The 15351-nt window shown below is 40.1% G+C and overlaps 1 protein-coding gene across 1 annotated transcript in view; it reads left to right on the top strand.

Moving 5' to 3' along the window:
* Positions 1-2664: 2664 nt before the first annotated feature.
* itga1 (integrin, alpha 1) overlaps positions 2665-15351 on the top strand; it is a 41588-nt gene continuing 28901 nt past the window's right edge. The window contains exons 1-3 of the mRNA XM_083983188.1: positions 2665-2783; positions 10507-10616; positions 13851-13939. Of these exons, the coding sequence (XP_083839314.1) occupies positions 2737-2783; positions 10507-10616; positions 13851-13939 (246 nt within the window). The 5' untranslated portion in view covers positions 2665-2736. The remainder of the gene's footprint in view (positions 2784-10506; positions 10617-13850; positions 13940-15351) is intronic.

The following is a 15351-nucleotide window of genomic DNA, read 5'->3' on the forward strand; positions in this document are numbered from 1 at the left end:
GCGAGAACGGCCATAACTGACCTAACCACATGTAATTCATACATCTAAGACTTAAGGACAAGGTTGTATTGTTTTTTGTGTTGTGCTTCTATCGTTTTCTCTGTCTGACCAACCTCGCTCTTCTTTTGACATGCACAAGAGTCTGAACTGTTAAGATATATTACATACACACTGGGCTGCCCACCTTTGACTAGTACTGCCAAAATGCAAAGTAAACTGAGATGGATCCCTGTAGAGAGGAGGCTATTATCTAATTATTGGTTCATTTTTATGGTATATTGTATATCTACACCTATGAAATTCATACACTTGCCACTAGAGGAACCAGCTACATGATTTTACCTCGACCAGATTCCAATATTACTGAGGAAGAAGGGGTTGACCAAGTATTTGTAGGCTTGTCTAGTGATTAGAGGCGTGGCTGAGGCCTGGCCCCTGTATTAACCAGTTAACTCCATATAAAACAATACTGAAAAAACATTAAAAGTTAGTGACTTTCTCTACTCACAGAAGAGAAAGAACAGCATTGACTCAAAATTTGCCATGTTTTAAATCCTTTTAGTCCTTACAGTCTATTCAATGGTTTAATAAGACGGGTTCTGTACCACCAATAAACACTGACAGAAGTGCGTGATCCAATGAAGATGCTTAGTGCAGTGATTCTCAAACTATGGTATGCTCTACCATAATAGGCTCCCTCTAGGTGGTACACAAAAGATTCACTGAATTAAACATAAATGGTGGTACTTTGAGAGGCCAGTATTTTCTGGGGTGGTACTTGGTGTAAAAAGTCTGAGAACCACTGGCTTAGTGGATGTCAAGTTTGTTTGTTTTTGTTTTTTTCCCACTTTGGAAAATGCAAGAAGGAAAAAGGAAAAGCGGTTTAATTAGTTTAATGTCCTGTCATTGCCTCAGTGCAGTAAAGAGACTGGAACTACCATATTCTTCATTATACTGCCTCGGCTGATGGATTATAAATGCTGCTGATGAATGTCATTAGCTGTTGTAGGAGTTGAGTCATAAACCAAAAGCATCCGATAAATCAAAATGTTGCCCTGAAGATGGTGCTGATGAAATATTACGGGTTCACCAAAGTTATGTCAATGAATTCATCATAAAAAAGGTCACATGGGTGCGTGAACCAAGTTTTATGGCAATCCATCCAAATAGCTGTACGACGTGCCACTATAAAGCTTTATTGTGGCACTAGAGGAAAAATCTAGAGGTTCATTCTCTGTGCACCACAAATGTCTGTACAAAATTGTCATGGCGGTCCGTCTTAGTAATAGTCGCTGGAATATTTCTGTCTACTGGACCAGCTGAGCGAACAACAGGCGTCAGTATTCGTCGAGCTTAAAGACTTCAGTCCAGACTAAATATGGAAGTTCTCTATTTTGTTTGGGCCAGACACATTAAACACAAAGAATCATCATCAAAAGAACAAATTGCTGCTTTTTTGTGTGTGTCTCTGTGTCTGTGTGTCTCTCCATCTATGTGGTCTGTGTCTGCTCGCTCTTTGTTGGGATCTCACTGTTTCCCAACCCCTCGTCTTCTCCTCTGCACTCCCTCACAAGTCCGGGAATTGAATATGAAATTACACCAAATTCCTTTTGCACAGTTAGATATAAAGGGTGTCATTGTGGCGCGGACACAATGAGACATGGATGGATTTATATAGAGCCTCTGTGATATACTCAGCTCGGTGACAGACGGACGCAGTCTGTGCACGGAGCAGAGAAGAAGTCATTGTCCTGCAGGTCAGACCAGAGCGCTTCACACTGTCGTCTGAAATTCCTCTGGTGTCCTCCAGAATTATTGCGTGTATGTGTGTGTGTGTGTGTGTGTGATCTGGTTCACACAGTTCACCCCTCATCTTAGTATATCTCTATATCTCTGTAAGCAGTATATTACGGTACTAAATATTTTTATACCGTTATAATTATATAAATATTGCAGCTATATTAAAGGGATAGTTCACCCAAAATCCAAATTTCACTCATTATCTACTCACCCTCATGGCGACTAAGGGCTGGGAGAAGTTTCAGAGTCCTCCGTGGCTTCTCAGAGTTACAGCGGGGCTCCGTGCAGCACTGCATGTCCATATGACGGTTGCGAACGGAGCTCACTTTTCTTCGTCCAAAAAGACAAACCAAAAAACATCCAAATACCTCCATAGTGCTCGTCTGTAATGTCCCTCTTGTATTGAAGCCCCAACATGAGAAATTGTTCCGAAAAACATTAAATAAGTAGCCTATATGTTTTAAGCTTGTTTGTAGCGGAAGCGGAAGGAAATTTGAATTTTGGGTGAACTATCCCTTTAACATCCATTATTTATGAAGCTGACCTATTATTAGATCTGTTTATTTTTCATTTCCGGGTTGCATATTGAATTATTTCTAAATGTTTATTGAGAGTGTTTGTTCATGCTTACCGTCCTCTCATTAACGTGGCTTTCCTATATCAGGAAATGAAATTAATACGCACGTATCTTATTGCGGGGTTTGCTTATTTATTCATCAGATAATTTCAGCTCAACTCTCACTGGAGAACTAGTGCAGGATGCTGAAGGACCTCGATAAGCTTTGTTGTGTTTATTCAACAATACCCTTTGGCATTTCTGTCTTAACCTTTTTCTTCCCGTCGGCCCCTGCAGTGCTGCTGCTGACGACGACGCGCGTGTCGTCCTTCAACGTGGACCAGAAAAACGGCTTGTCATTCAGCGGCCCGCTGGAAGACATGTTCGGCTACACCGTCCAGCAGTTTGAGAACAGCGAGGGAAAATGGTGAGTGTCATTCATTAGCTGTTTTTTTTGGGAGGAAATGAGGGTATCCAGAGACCAAACATTCATCATCTTTCTCCACTACAGCGTTTCCTCCTGGTCTGACAGATGCTGCTCGAAAAACACACAAGCCCGTTTCAGACAGAAATGTGGCGGCAATTTGTAACATTTCCATAAAACTGAATAACTGACAACGAAATGAATGAGGTTGGATTCCTGTGAAGTCAGCAGCAGCAGCAGCAGCAAACAAGCTTGAATGAATGTGTGCACAGAGAACTTTAATGCACATTTTATTCATTTTATAGCCCTACGAGGAGCTTGTTCTCATGTCGCATCAGTCGGCAGCAGTAAAACTTTATCCTTGTGTTGAGCGGCAACAGTAGACAACATACCACAGTTCTTTTAAGACCAGCGATTCCTCTCTGTAGGTTATGAATAATATAGCCCCATCAAAATGTAAAGACTGGGAAGTTTATCTATACGTATATATATATTATCTACATGTCAGGGTGACCAGATCCCAAAAGAACAACTGTGGAACAGAGACTAATTTTATGTGGAACAATATGGGACAACCATTACCAGCAGACTGCAGGTTTCAATTATATATACTGGTGCGTTCATCCTTCAAATACAAGACTGCATTGCAAAATAGATAGATAGATAGATAGATAGATAGATAGATAGATAGATAGATAGATAGATAGATAGATAGATAGATAGATAGATAGATAGATAGATAGATACACTGTCATTCAATCTCACTAATATCTAAACAATCTTAGGTATTTTTAAAATTCAGAGTCACACCAGTGATTTTTAAGCGGTGTCTGCACATGTTTTGAGCACAATCTGCAAAAAAAGACTTATTTTTGGACGGAAAACCTGATTGTGCTCAGGCTACTAGCCTGAGCCAAGGCCATCACCAAGCTAAGGCCACCACCCAGGCCAGGTTTCAACATCCAAGCCCAGACTCCAGGCAGCTACCAGGCCCAGGCCAGGCTTCAACATCCAAGCCCAGACTCCAGGCAGCTACCAGGCCCAGACCAGGCTTCAACATCCAAGCCCAGACTCCAGGCAGCTACCAGGCCCAGGCCAGGCTTCAACATCCAAGCCCAGGCCCCAGCTACCAGGCTCAAGTCTAGGCTCCAGCCGACCTGCCTAGACTACCATCAATCAGCTCAGGCTTCATCTTCCTGGTCCAGTCTAGCTTCTGTAAACCTACCAGCGAACACAATGCCCGACAGGAAGAAAGAAAAAACCTGTCCTGCTACTTCACCTCTTGAAGATGAGTATATATCTATTGCTGTTTTCCATGAATTAATGGATCAACAAAAAGCCTCCTTCAAAGAGCTGATAGACCAACAGGAAAAGTCCTATAAAACTTTCATGCAATTAATTCTTGATTCGACAAACAAACGGGTTGATGAACTTGTTAAAGAAGTACAGGAGCTAAAGAGTAGCCTTCAATACTCCCAGAAGGAGATTGATGACCTCAAGGTGGCTAACTCAATTAACACCAGTGCTGTTACTTCCATGTCTGATAAGAATGATGAACACAAAGAAACTCTTGCCAACCTTGCCTTGAAAGCAGATTATATAGAGAATCAGTCAAAAAGAAACAATATTGTGATTGATGGCATCCCTGACGCGCCTTCAGAATCATGGGATGAATCACAGCGCAAAACGAAGAAACTTCTTGCAGATCACCTGAAGATGGATCCCAAATTGGTGGAAATAGAGCGAGCTCACAGAATAGGGAAGTATACATCTAATGGGCGGCCAAGACCTGTGATTGTTAAGCTATTGCGCTACAAGGACAAGGAAGAAATCCTCAAACAGGCAAAGAAATTGAAGGGAACTAATTTCTTCATAAATGAGGACTTCTCAGAGAGAGTCCGCCAGAGAAGGAAAGAACTGTTGCCACAGCTCAGAGAAGCACGGAAGCAAGGGAACTTTGCCTTTCTTAAGTATGACCAGCTCATAGTGCACCCTCCCCGTAAATTTTCCAATGAATCCCCTGAATGACTGCCATCCACTGCTTAAATTTTTAACTTGTTCTTATTTGTCTAAACATCATTTTTTACTTTTAAAATTATGTCTTCTACTGATGAAATGTTGAATGCTTCATATTTATCTGATGAGGAACCTGATTTTATTACTTTTTCCAATCAACATCTTTCATCTTATGATAATGCTGACTCAGATATAAATCTCAGTATTGGTTCCAGTAAGTCTGCCTGTAGATATTTTATTACGGAATCCTTCAATACTCTTGTTACTGAAAAGGACATCAGTGTTGAAGATTCCTTGTCATTTTTCCATCTAAATATAAGGAGTTTACCAAAACATTTTGATGACCTTATTGATTATTTTTCTTTATTTTCAATTCAGTTTAAGATAATCGCCTTAACAGAAACTTGGTTGACAAAAGAGAAAGTATCCCAGTTTAACATACAGGGCTATAATCATATTCCTTGTCACAGACAGGACAGGATTGGTGGTGGTGTATCTTTGTTTCTGCAGGAGGAACTTAAATTCTCTCTTCGCCCTGACCTTACAACTCCCTTTGAAAAGGAAGCTGAAGCCATATTTATTGAACTTACTGTGCACAAGACCAAGGTTATTATTGGCTGCATTTATAGGCCCCCAGATTCCAACCATAATTCATTTATTCATTGTTTAACTGTTTCGTTGAGTAAAATATTATCAGAGAAGAAATTATGTTATTTGTTGGGTGATTTTAATATAAATCTGATGCAACCCCAATCCTGTACTTTTGTTGACCATTTGAATACCTCTGCTTTTTATCCTCTCATTACCAAACCTACAAGAATTACAGCTACAAATAGAACTCTTATTGATAACATACTAACTAATTCAGTTGAGGGCCCGGGGATATCCGGTGTTCTGCTTGCTGATCTCTCTGACCATCTCCCCCTGTTCCACTTAACACACACTGTTGCTCCTTTCAAAAAAGGCAAGCCAGCAACCTCTCATAGAAACTTCTGTCAGGCTAACATAGCTAAGTTCATTCTGTCCCTCTATGAAAATTCATGGCATTCGGTGGAGATGGAAGACGATGCCCAGAAAGCATATGATATATTTTTTAAATTATTTTCTAAATTATTTGATATTGCTTTCCCCTACCAGAATACAAAAAGGTGCCCCCAAAAATCTAAATCTTGGCTCACCAAGGGTCTAAAGAAATCAATAAGAAAAAAACATAAACTTTATAAAACATACCTAACCAGCCCATCTCCACTGAATTTTAAGTCTTATTCCTCTTATAGGAACAAACTTCATCATCTCCTCCGAATTGCTAAGAGACAGCATTATGAGACTAAATTTACTGAGTCTGGTAATAATATGAAGTCAACTTGGTCAATTATCAATGAGATCATGAAAAAGACTCCTCCCAATAAAATATCATGTGATGAATTTCAAGTGGGACTGGAAAGTAAGTTAGTAACTGACCCTGTAGAAATTGCTGATGGATTTAATGATTTTTTTGTTAACATTGGACCCTTACTTGCTGCCAGTATACCTCATAGTTCTATGACACTTCCTGAAATACAGGCTCCTCCTAAACCTTTCAGGTTCAGGATGATTGGGAAGGCTGAGCTTGAGGACATTGTGACCAAACTCAAACCTAAAGGAGCTGGTCATGATGGACTGAAGCCTAGTCTTCTCAAGAAATGCTTGCCTGCCATTACAAAACCTCTTCTTCACATATTGAATTGCTCACTTGCTACAGGTCGTTGTCCTGACCAGTTCAAATGGGCCAGAGTCATCCCAGTACACAAATCTGATGAAAAGTGTAAGTACTCAAATTATAGACCAATATCCATTTTGCCTTGTTTGGCCAAAGTACTTGAAAGAATTGTGTACAATAGACTAACAGAGTATTTAAATGAATCCAATCTCCTCTATTCTCATCAATATGGATTTAGAGAAAAACACTCCACTGCGATGGCTCTGGTTCAACTAATTGATAGATTTTCAACGGCATTGGATAATAATGAATTTACTATTGGGGTTTTTATAGACCTGTCTAAAGCCTTCGATACCGTTGATCATTGTCTTCTGGTTAAAAAATTGCAGATGTATGGTATTGGGGAAATTGAGCTTCAATGGTTTTGTGACTATCTGAACAACCGTAAACAGTTTGTTTCTTGGAATGGTTTTGATTCTAGCTATAGGAAGTTAACATGTGGTTTGCCGCAAGGATCCATTCTTGGTCCTTTGCTTTTTATTATTTATGTAAATGATTTATATCTGGTCTCAAAAAGCATGTTTTTTGTCAATTTTGCTGATGATACGAATATGTTTATGTCGAATCGAAGTTATGAAGACCTAATTACTCAAACAAATGTTGAACTTACAAAAGTTAATCTTTGGTTCCAAAAAAATAAATTATCTCTAAATATTAAAAAAACTTCATACATGTTAGTCGTACCAAAAAATAAGAAAAAGATTCCTTATGATAAAGATGTCTACATATTCAATCATTCTCTTATTAGAGTGCAATATGCCAAGTTTCTGGGTATTTATATTGATGAAAAATTAAATTGGAAAAAACATGTATCATTCATTTGTAACAAAGTTGCTAAGAACATTGGTGTCATCAGCAGGATAAGACATGTTTTACCCAGAAAAATCCTTATATCACTTTATTATACTTTAATATATCCTTTTCTCACTTATTGTAATCTTGTATGGGCAAGCACTTACAAAACAAACCTCAAACACCTTGTTACTTTACAGAAACGATTTGTTAGAATGGTTACATACTCTGAGCCACTTGCAAGTTCAGGTCCACTGTTTCAAGAACTTAATTTCATGAATGTTTATGATATCAATGTGTATCAGATTTGTTTATTTGTGTTTCAGCATAGAATGAATATTTTACCTTGTAGTTTCTCTCACATATTTATGTCCAACAACCAAATCCATAGCTACCAGACACGAAACTCTTCCAACCTCCACACTGCCTTCTTTAGAACTGCTCTTGGTCAATTTTCAATTCGTTATCAAGGTCCACGTCTCTGGAATCAACTACCTGACTATCTGAAAAAAATTATTAACTTATTAACAAAAAGGCTCTCAAAAAGTACCTCATCAGTCAAACCATGTATCATCAAACATAAGACAATTATTGTTGTGTTTTAAGACAATTATTGTTGTGTTTTTCTCTCTCTCTCTCTCTCCCCCTGTTTCTCTCTTTCTCTCTCTCCCTCTCTCCTCCTCTCTCTCTCTCTCTCCCTCTCTCTCCCTCTCTCTCTCTCTCTCTCTCTCTCCTTATGAGCTTATTCATTATTTTTGTATTGTATTATTCATTTATGTACGTATTCTTATTTTTTTTTCCCTTATATTTTACTGTTTAATCTCTACACTTTTCTACTTATTTCTCATTATTGTTCAATTATTTTCCTATGTTGTTTTTAAACTGTAACAAATTTGATATTTGAATATGTTGGGTGAGGTTTTCATATAAGCCCTCTTGGGTTTCATACCTCCCCTTTGCACATCCCAGTAATGCTGATTGTTCATGTTGTTTATTTATATGATATTGTTTGTGCTAAATAAATAAATAAAAAAAATAAAAAAAGATAGATAGATAGATAGATAGATAGATAGATAGATAGATAGATAGATAGATAGATAGATCAATACTTTATTTATCTCGAAGGAAATTCAATTTCTCAGCTGCACAATAAACAGTCATTCAACAGCAAGACATAAAATAGTAAAAAAGTAGTGCATTGAGAATAGAATAAATAAAAACAATAGATTATAAAAACAATAAATTAGAACATTTCCTGACAAAGTCAATGTGCAGGAGGCCAGTCAGCGAAGACAAAAGTACAAAATTGACCGTTGAAGGTGCAGAAACTGGTCAAAACTCTCCTACCGGCTCACTAGACGACTACAGCACATCAGGACAGGCCAGGAAGGGAGGGATCTGAAATAAGACGATAGGTGAGTGTTGAAATGAAGCACAAAACAGAAGATAAAAAGCAGACAAGTAATGAACAGGCTCTTAAATGTCCTGTCATATCCGAATAAACCTGTCAAGAACATTCATGTAACACCTACAGCATCACTCCAAGATACAGAATTACTGTAGCGCCAGCAATGTTTCTTTTATAGTGACACAGACTCTGGAGTTAATTTGCCGTGTTCCCACTTGAGGATGTTTTATTGCATCACGATGAGTTTAATTCAACACCACATTAACAAATGACACAAACCCCCGATTCACCTGTAAAACCATAGTAAAGGGCAGCGCACCAGATGCTGCTGTAATGAGGATCCTTGTCTTTATTACTCTCGCTGTTAAACATAAACTGCCCACCAGAGTATCCACGTACCCGGCCTGTAAATACACCGACACCAAGCACCCGTGGCTCCTTGCTAAAACAAGTCTGGGAACACGGTTTTAAAAACCCTGTTAAAGGTTATTAGACTGTGGTTAATGGCTGCGTGTATCTACATCTCTCCTTCACTTACTCCAGTCTACACAGTTTAACAGTTTGCTTCTCTCCAACCTGTTGCGGCACCACGTCTGCTCCGCTGCTTTCCCACATGGCTGTACCTACCTGATGCTGCTCTGAGTCTGAGTCTGCGGCCATGATCTTATCCAGCTCATGTGAGATCAGTTACAGTAATTCACTCACTGCTAATCAGCCGAACCAGCTGTGGCTGAGCCTCCGCACTGTTCGCTGGAAAACACGTCGGCTCTGCAGCATCTCCAAGATAGGGCCTTTTTTGTTCCGGTTCAGAGAGAAGTGCGTGATAAGGGCCCGAGTGAGGGAGGGACTGGAGGTTGAACCTGGGAATGAACAGCAGGCGGAGGAGGGAGGAGAGGAGAGGAGAGGAGAGGAGGACGTCAGAGATCTGGAGGAGTGAGGCAGAACAGATGACAGAAAAAAAAGATAAAAAACTGAATTACAGAGGAAATTTTGGGGAAATGAAGAGGAGAGGCAATAAAATTAGAGAGGATATGCAGCCTGGAGTTGGAGACTATTATAGAGGGAAAAGATAGCAGCCTAGAGGTGATGTAACACGCAGGTTAGCTGCTGACACTAGTTGACCGAGCTCCCAGTGTGTTGTTGTTCCACTCTGTGTCTCGCTTTAGATGACCAGGGCCCATTAGAGTTGAGGAATGTTAATAAGCCCGAATGTTTAAAGGAGGGCAGATGACCGACTCTTTTTTAGCATCAGTTTACTGACAGAGTGACACGATGTTATGAAACTCACACATGGGCATGGGCGTGTAGCACAGATAGGCATGCAGACCCACAAATACAGGACCGATCTGCACACATCTGCAAGATATCATGTAGCGGTATGTGATGAGGAAATGAAGTGATAAGTACACTAAGTGTTATTTTAATCTGAGCAATTTCAATTTCATACTATAGTTCCCGGGTGATAATAATAACAATATGACAGTCACAGGTTCAGTTATAGGCAGTTATAATAAACCGTGCAGCTTTTATCTGCCAATCAGAACCAGCTGTTTATGTTCACTTTAACTGTGTAAGTATCATTAAGGAAAACCTAAATTGTTGTAGGCCCTTCCAACATCCCAGCTCTTAAGCTCTGCAATAATATTTGAGCTCAGCTTGTTATCACGATCGTTAAATTGTGATGCTGTAGTTTGGTTCTTGGCAGGATTTCTAATCAGACAATCTTCACTTTTTACATTTTCTTTTTCAAGGGTGCTGATTGGATCACCTCTGTCGGGACAGCCGGCAAGACGGACCGGAGATGTCTACAAATGTCCTGTAGGGAGGGGGGACAACACGTGTATCAAACTGGACCTGCCCAGTAAGTATAGTGTATGTTTGTGTGTGCAATGAATGGCACTTAATACCTATATTATCATACGATAGGTAATTTAGTATCTCGTTAAAGGGATAGTTCAACATTTTGGCAAACTGGCCTATTGCCATAATCCCTATAGTTTTAGAAGTAGGTTTGTTACCTTTAATTGTCGGTGCAAGCTATTTTTAGAACGGCGGAGCAGAGCCGCAAGCTGCTCAGAGCTACGCTACAGAGGCTAATGGGATTTCTTGGTTTCCCTCATCAAACTCATCAAATACACAATCCAACAACTCCAAAATGCTCTTGACGGAGTTGTTTTCTAAGTAATTTCATGCAAAACAGCTGATGCACATTACTTTCGGGGCCAGTTTTTCAGCAAGCAGTCTCTGCATTTGCCTCAAAAACAAATCTCATTAAAAGTCTCGTAATGTTCCGTTATTATCTCATAGCGTGGTGAATGTGCAGGTCACAACTTGTCCACCAGAGCCTTTTGGAGTTGTTGGATTGTGTATTTGATGAGTTTGATGAGGGAAACCAAGAAATCCCATGAGCCTCCGTAGCGTAGCTCTGAGCAGCTCGCGGCTCTACTCCGCCATTCTAAAAATAGCTTGCACCGACAATTAAAGGCAACGAACCTACTGCTATGACTATAGGGATTATGGCAATGGGCCAATATGCCAAAATGTTGAACTATCCCTTTAAAGTGGTATGATGCTGTTTGTAGTATACAACAACAGGTTAAGGTGAGAATAGCAAACCACTGATTTTAGTGAGTAATACAACCTTAGCAGGAGTGTGTGTCTGTGTGTGTTATATTGTGGACCTCACCGCTGGTTGTGTGTGTAATTGCACTGTGTTTTTAAGTCTACTGTACTGTATGGGGTCTCCTGGGGAGGAAGTGAGGCCCATCAAAACGGGAAGACAGTAAATAAACAAGGTTTTAATGTTTCATCCTTCCAATTATATCTTGATTAAACAGATAAACACAATTTAGCTCCCGGTCAGCTCTGTGTCTGTATTAGTGTTTGTCCGTGTGTTGACACAAGAGTACTACTAAGAGTCAGTGTGTGTGTGTTTAATAGATATATGCACATACCCAGACTGACTCGGGAATTAATGCATTTCGACACAGCTGTTTACACCTCTGGATTATCAAGTAATAGGAGTCACAGTTCTCCTGTTGCTGGTAAATGTAAGTGATAGTGATGGACAGTGATTATCCCCCCGCCTCAGCCTCATGCAGCAGCAGCAGCGGAGTGTGCTGCTGTATTTGTTTTATCAGGCTAAAGCTTAAAATCTCACAAACTCAAGTTTAGTCTGGAGAACGTCCACCGGGAATCGATTTGGACTGGCAGCCGGAGCCAGACCACTCAGCAAACAACTGGGAGTGGTTTTACATGATGACAACAACAGTCCAGTGTATTTTTTTCCATTTTAAAGTGAAACTGGGCATGACTCAGCAACTGTACAACCCTTTTTCTGATTAACTCCAATTGATTCAGACACTAATTTTTTTTTCGGATGTCCAAAACGATATTCTTCAAGCTCCTCTGAGGAGCGTGAGGCAAACCAGGGACGGCCGAGCGGCGGGTCGATGTTCCACTGAAGGAAAACGCCTGTCAATCATCTTCTAGTCTGATGCTTGCTGGGTCGTTTCAGCCCATGCCCACCGACAACGCCCTCATCTGACAGCGCCAGATCTGGGTCTGCAGCAGAGAGAGAGAGAGAGAGAGAGATGCCAAACCATAATGAGCGAACTTGAATGTGTGCGGTTATTGTGTTGTAATTTTTAATCACGGTTCCGTCAGAGCCATTAAACTGAGAGGTGGCTATGCCAGGGCTATTATGTGTGATGAAATGTTGGCAAGAGGGTGTAAAGTTTATTTCCAAGTTTTCTGCTAAACAATATTGTTTTCTGTTTACAATCTGTTTGGAAAATTGAATCCAACCTCAGTTTTTGCAAACTCAGACTGCGAGACGGAGACGCTGCAGAGCTGCTGCTAAACTTTGGTGTTTTCCAGGTTTATGCGCCGGTCTTGTGAGATTCACAAGACAACAAGCATTATTGTCATGCATGAAGTGTAAACTGACACTCATGATGTTGATGAACTTGTAAGGAACATGAAACGTCGCTGTAAAAAGAAAAAGAAAAGAAAGAAAACGTGCAGCTCTTACAGGAGTCACTTTACAATGCAACATTTGACCGTTTTCTCTCTTCGACTTGAGAGAGGTCAATCCAGACCAAGAGAGTCTGTGTGATAAGTGCGATTTGTTCTGATAGTTATCTGAAGTCACAGTTCACTGAGGACAAAGACAGCATTCTCCTACTGCAGTCCCACAAAGCTGCTTTCAGTCCCACGTGGATGCATCATGAGGTGCAAGGTCCTGGTTTGTGTCACTCAATTTTTTAAGATAATCAAGAAAAGGTTTTTGTGTTTTTTGTTTTTTAACCTACTTATATTCAGTAGTTTATTGTGGCGCATTGCAAATGAAAGTTTATTGGGCATTAAGTTAGACACAGTGTGTTAGAACAGTAGAATAGATTATGGTCAGTCCAAATATGCTGCTGTCTTCTGTGGTTTTCTAGTGAGCATGCAGGCAGGAAATCAAATAGGACAGAAAGTGGGAATCGGTTCCCACACAGAGAAGGAGAAGAAAAGGTTGAAACACTTATTAACTACAAACAGTTACGTTGCTGCTCGGTTTGATGAGGAAATCATAACTTTGCTGCTAATGAAAATCAGAAATGGTTATACATGTAGATCAAAAAGCCCTGCATGGGAATTGGGAATTGGAAAAGAACTTGATTTAACATTTTAACAGGCATGTGAATGAGTTTGTGAAATTACATGGATCCCTCAGGGAAAAAAAAGAAAAAAAGAAAAGTGAGTCAGATTTCAAGGCATTCTCAAGCTGAAGCAAGAGTTTGTCTAATTTTAGCCACATGTTGTGATTCCTTAATGATTCAATTCCTCTAGTTCTCCTCCCTCGCTGCCACTGAGGTGTTTATCAACAAAACATATGGTTTTTGACCATAGGCAAAGTCATGGAAGGAGCTATATTTAACCACATGTAAATGGTTATTAAATCGTCTCGAGGTGGACGGAAGTATAAGGAAGAAGGGGTTTGACCATCTCTTCCTGTGGGAAAGTGAAGAAGAGGAATTTATCCAGCTGTTCTTCCTCTGTTATTCTCTCTGTTTGTCTCACTCTGTTTATTCATCTTTTTTTTTTTCAGAAAACACAACTGTTCCCAACTTACTTGAAGTCAAGGAGAACATGACCATGGGAACCACACTGGTGACGAATCCCAACGGAGGATTCCTGGTGAGGAGGGGCGGGGGGATTTGCTCTTTACAGTATATGAAAGGGGTCCACACAGTACATTTTCCATACCAAACACAGAAGGGGGACTGAACTTGGCATATTTTCTGCAAGCGAATGTATATGTTCACGAAACAGTAGGTCTGACCCTTCGTGTTTCCCAGTTTGGCTCCGTGTCCTGGGAATGCAACAGGATACTGTAAATCATGTGTATTAATGCAGAAATGCATGTAGTCGATGGTGAGGCCCATTAGGTTTTATGGATATAAATAAACCTTTATTTTTACATGATTATTACATTCACATGCTGTAAAAATGACAGAAATAATCGACACAAGGCCAATAAATGTGTGCTTTTGCAACTTATGTCGGCCTGTGAAGGTCTACAGATCCTATAGGCTACAGTACATCTGCATCTGCAGCTGTAACTGAAGCTGGCTGTGAGTCCAGCACTAAATGTGCTTAATGTGAGTGTTAACGTAACGCTTCAACACTATGCCTGTGTTTACGTTCAGTAATTCAACACCCATCACAAGTAATGCAAAACATTTGGCAAAAATCTGATTTCAGCTGCGCCATATTAGACTTAAAATTGCTCTTTTAACGATTTTTATCAGCACAGTCGAATTACCAACCAGGTTATGGGTGTATTTGAAGTCTATGAAATGTTTTACTTTCCTATTTTTTAACCCCGTCAATCATCTTGGATTTAAGTGGATAAATTGGTAGGTTCACCACTTTGGTCTCGATTGAAACGACTCCACAAGTAGGCCTAGTGTAAGCATTGTTATGAAATGTTATACATTCATGGTCCCCACAGGATGAATCCTAATGTCTTAGGGTGATCCATGAACTTTTTTTTTTTTTTTAACAGAATCATAAATGTAAATCGAGAAATCTCAAATACAATTGAATGGATTGCAATTCAATTTGGTACAAACCATCATGGTGACCATGAGGATGAATCCTTATAACATCTGTGACTCTTCACGTAGGGGCGGCTGTCGCTCAGGAGGTAGAGCGCGTCGTCCGCTACTCAGAAGGTCGGTGGTTCGATCCCCGGCTCCTTCAATCCGCCGTCAAAGTGTCCTATAGGTCTGATAGCTGTTGCATCAGTGTACGGATGTGACATATTGTATGTTTGTGTGTGAATGTGGTATATAATCATCATAATAGTAATAATCAAGTGCATTAAGGCTCATAGTGCTTTATTTATACAATCCATAATCATTCCATGTAGCTCCATCATCACGCCCCATCAGCCTTATTTCCCTGTTAGCATGCTCACATTAAAGCAGATATCAGCTTCACGGCCGTTTCGGCTAATGCTGCGTTCAAGGCAGGCTTTTGAAACCGTAAGTTACAGCTTCAAGTCACAACTACGACTTGGTAGCGTTCCAGGTAACCCGTAGCTC

The sequence above is a fragment of the Trachurus trachurus genome, assembly GCF_905171665.1.
Source record: "Trachurus trachurus genome assembly, chromosome: 12".
Taxonomy (NCBI): domain Eukaryota; kingdom Metazoa; phylum Chordata; class Actinopteri; order Carangiformes; family Carangidae; genus Trachurus; species Trachurus trachurus.